The 3454-nt window shown below is 39.8% G+C and overlaps 1 protein-coding gene across 1 annotated transcript in view; it reads right to left on the bottom strand.

The window, feature by feature from the left end:
* Positions 1–2683: 2683 nt before the first annotated feature.
* The window catches only part of LOC106870342 (fructose-bisphosphate aldolase), a 28738-nt gene continuing 27967 nt past the window's right edge, over positions 2684–3454 (bottom strand). Inside the window, exon 8 of the mRNA XM_052978083.1 lies at positions 2684–2721. Within this exon, the coding sequence (XP_052834043.1) occupies positions 2684–2721 (38 nt within the window). The remainder of the gene's footprint in view (positions 2722–3454) is intronic.

Genomic DNA, 3454 nt, shown 5'->3' with positions numbered 1-3454 from the left:
GGGGGGGGGAGGCAGATATATATATGATAGGCTTCTTTCAGTTTCCACTACCAAATCCATTCACAAGGCTTTGGTCAGCCTGAGGCACTTGTGGAACTGAACCTGGAGCCATGTGGTTGAGAAGTAAGCTCCTTACCACACAGCCATGCCTAAGAATTTATTCAAATAAAACTTCGTCCGTTAATTAAATTGTTTGGAACATAAATTAACATGAAATTTTAATGCAAGAACTTGGAACTGGACAACATGTAGCTCAACATGAGAGATCACACTACTAGAAACAAAAAAAAAAATCCAATTTACCGTTTTGAAAGTCTTGTAGGTTGCAGGTTGCCAATGGCTGATGCAAAGTCTACCTCGTCAGCTCATATTGCTGAGGTAACCATAAGCTGTGATGAATTAAACCATTAAAATAGATATCAATGTGCTAAAACAGTTCCACTTTCAGCCAATTATCTTGTCTCTTTGGTACAGCACAATGGAGGTAACTTGTATTTCTTGAAATCCTGGTTAACGTTTCTACATAATTTCACATTCAATGGGAATTATTCCATTGAAAATAATATTAAAATTGAGAGTACTACATCACTAATGGTAAATAGACTTTTGTGTTATATTGTTCCATACATCGTCCATTTAGTCACTAAGTTTGTTTCCAAAAAGCATTATATACGCCATAATGCAAAAATCTATCACTAATATTGTTGTTGGCACTCCGTCGCTTACGACGTCGAGGGTTCCAGTTGATCCGATCAACGGAACAGCCTGCTCGTGGAATTAACGTGCAAGTGGCTGAGCACTCCACACACACGTGTACCCTTAACGTAGTTATCGGGTATATTCAGCGTGACACAGTGTGTGACAAGGCTGACCCTTTGAGATACAGGCACAACAGAAACAGGAAGTAAGAATGAGAGAAAGTTGTGTTGGAAGGGTACAGCAGGGTTCGCCACCACCATCCCCTGCCGGAGCCTCGTGGAGCTTTTTAGGTGTTTTCGCTCAATAAACACTCACAACGCCCGGTCTGGGAATCGAAACCGCGAGTCCGCTGCCCTAACCACTGGGCCATTGCGCCTCCACCTATCACTAATAAGGAAGTAGAAATACTGTTTTAATTCTCATATTGAATGTAAAACGATATAAAACTGGCTGAAAATGAATCTTTACCCCGTGTGCGAAAGCAGGGTATTGCAGTCAATCGTATGTGTGTTTGTAAAATTACTGGAAAATGGCTGAACGGATTTTCTCCAGATTTGGCAGAAATCCTCATTTTCCTTCGTTAGATATGCATAAACATTATGCAAGGGAAATAACTCTTGATATTTTGTTGAAATATAAATTCGTCAGAGACTCTTTCGCTTGTTTTCAGTCATTTGACTGTGGCCATGCTGCAGCACCGCTTTTAGTCGAGCAAATCGACCCACAGGACTTACTCTTTGTAAGCCCAGTACTTATTCTATCGGTATATTTTGCCGAACCGCCCAGTTACGGGGACGTAAACACACCAACATCGGTTGTCAAGTGACAGACATGAATGCACTACGTAACTACGAAAGTGAGATAATTATCGATGATATTGTGTGGTGTCATCTTCTATAATAATACTCTTGTGTTTTCCTCCGTCCAACTCTATATGTGTGTGTTTATATAGAAGGGAAGTGGAGGCGCAATGGCCCAGTGGTTAGGGCAGCGGGACTCGCGGTCATAGGATCACGGTTTCGATTCCCAGACCGGGCGTTGTGAGTGTTTATTGAGCGAAAACACCTAAAGCTTCACGAGGCTCCGGCAGGGGATGGTGGCGAACCCTGCTGTACTCTTTCACCACGACTTTCTCTCACTCTTACTTCCTGTTTCTGTTGTGCCTGTAATTCAAAGGGGCCAGCCTTGTCACACTGTATCTCCTTCGAGAACTACGTTAAGGGCACACGTGTCTGTGGAGTGCTCAGTCACTTGCACGTTAATTTCACGAGCAGGCTGTTCCGTTGATCGGATCAACTGGAACCCTTGACGTCGTAAGCGACGGAGTGACAACAACAACAACAACAATGTAAAAGTTTGTGTGTGTAAGTGGGATGGTGAACACTGAACGCTGAAAAGAAAAACCAAACAAGGTTTCAACTCTGTGAGTGTATGTGTGTACAAGGGAACAATGTGTTTGTGTGAACCAGCGTTCTTCCAGTAACAAATGATTAATGTCGCGCCTCAAAAGACAACCACCAGATAACATTGACAAGTGTATTAATTTGATTTCCCATCCATATTTATATATAAAATACAAATTAGCCGTCATTTTTGATGGCACGGGGCCAGCTAGTTGTACAGAATAAATCCAGTGACATCTTTTGGGTTGTGAAAATGGAAAAGCTCCATATACTCAACAATTACAGTAGATGAGTAAAATGGAGGGATCATCATCATCATCTTCATCATCATCGTCGTTTAACGTCCGCTTTCCATGCTAGCATGGGTTGGACGATTTGACAGAGGACTGGTGAAACGAGATGGCTACACCAGGCTCCAATCTGATTTGGCAGAGTTTCTACAGCTGGATCAATTTACTTACTGCAAGCGTTGACACTTTATTTTAGATATGAGGTGCTTGTCCATGAAGATCTCAGTTCACACAGCATCTTATTCACACACACACACACACACAGGATGGTCATTATTGGAACATTTTTGATCATGGGTCAACTGGATCAGGACAGTTGGGATTGAGCACTAGGCAATAAAAAACCACAACGAAACTTTAAGATGTTAACAATTTTATTAACCTAATTAGAACAGATTTGAAAGTCAGAAGAGAATGATTACAACAACTTACCTAGAAAAAGATATATATATATATATAATAATACAAGTGTATGCACGTATAGATATATATACATATATATATATAGTGTATATATTATATATAGAGTGTATATATAGCCCTTATTAAGTGATTGGAGGGGCACTAACACCAGAGTGTTGAAGTTGCAATTAAGACCATCTTTCTCGACAAATGCAATATATGTGTATGTCTGTGTTTAAACCATCCCTTCTAATAGCAGCTATTACTAAGACTACTATTAATAATTATAATATTAATAATTATAATAATAATAGTAATAATAATAATATGTATCCATGGCAATGCTAACGATGCATGCAAGGTGTGCATAAATGCAGGGTCGTTGTGCACCGTTAACACTGCAATAAAAACACCGGAAGGGAAAAAAAAGAAAAACAATTTTCAAAGATTGTCCCCTTTCCCTCCCCTTAGAAAAGAAAAAAAAGGGCGGGGGTTGAATTTGTCTGGCAAATGTTAATAACCCTGCTTTCTACGAAATTTTTATGAAATCCCAGCAGAATAATTAAATTAAATCGGAAGAATCCTTACAAGAAAAAAACCCCCACTAACGATTATAATTGCACAGTTTGTAGAGACCCTCCCACAAATGATAGTTAAATA

The sequence above is a fragment of the Octopus bimaculoides genome, chromosome 30 (assembly GCF_001194135.2).
Source record: "Octopus bimaculoides isolate UCB-OBI-ISO-001 chromosome 30, ASM119413v2, whole genome shotgun sequence".
NCBI lineage: Eukaryota > Metazoa > Mollusca > Cephalopoda > Octopoda > Octopodidae > Octopus > Octopus bimaculoides.
Note: the sequence above shows the minus strand (reverse complement) of the source record. Positions and strands in the feature narration are given on the sequence as shown.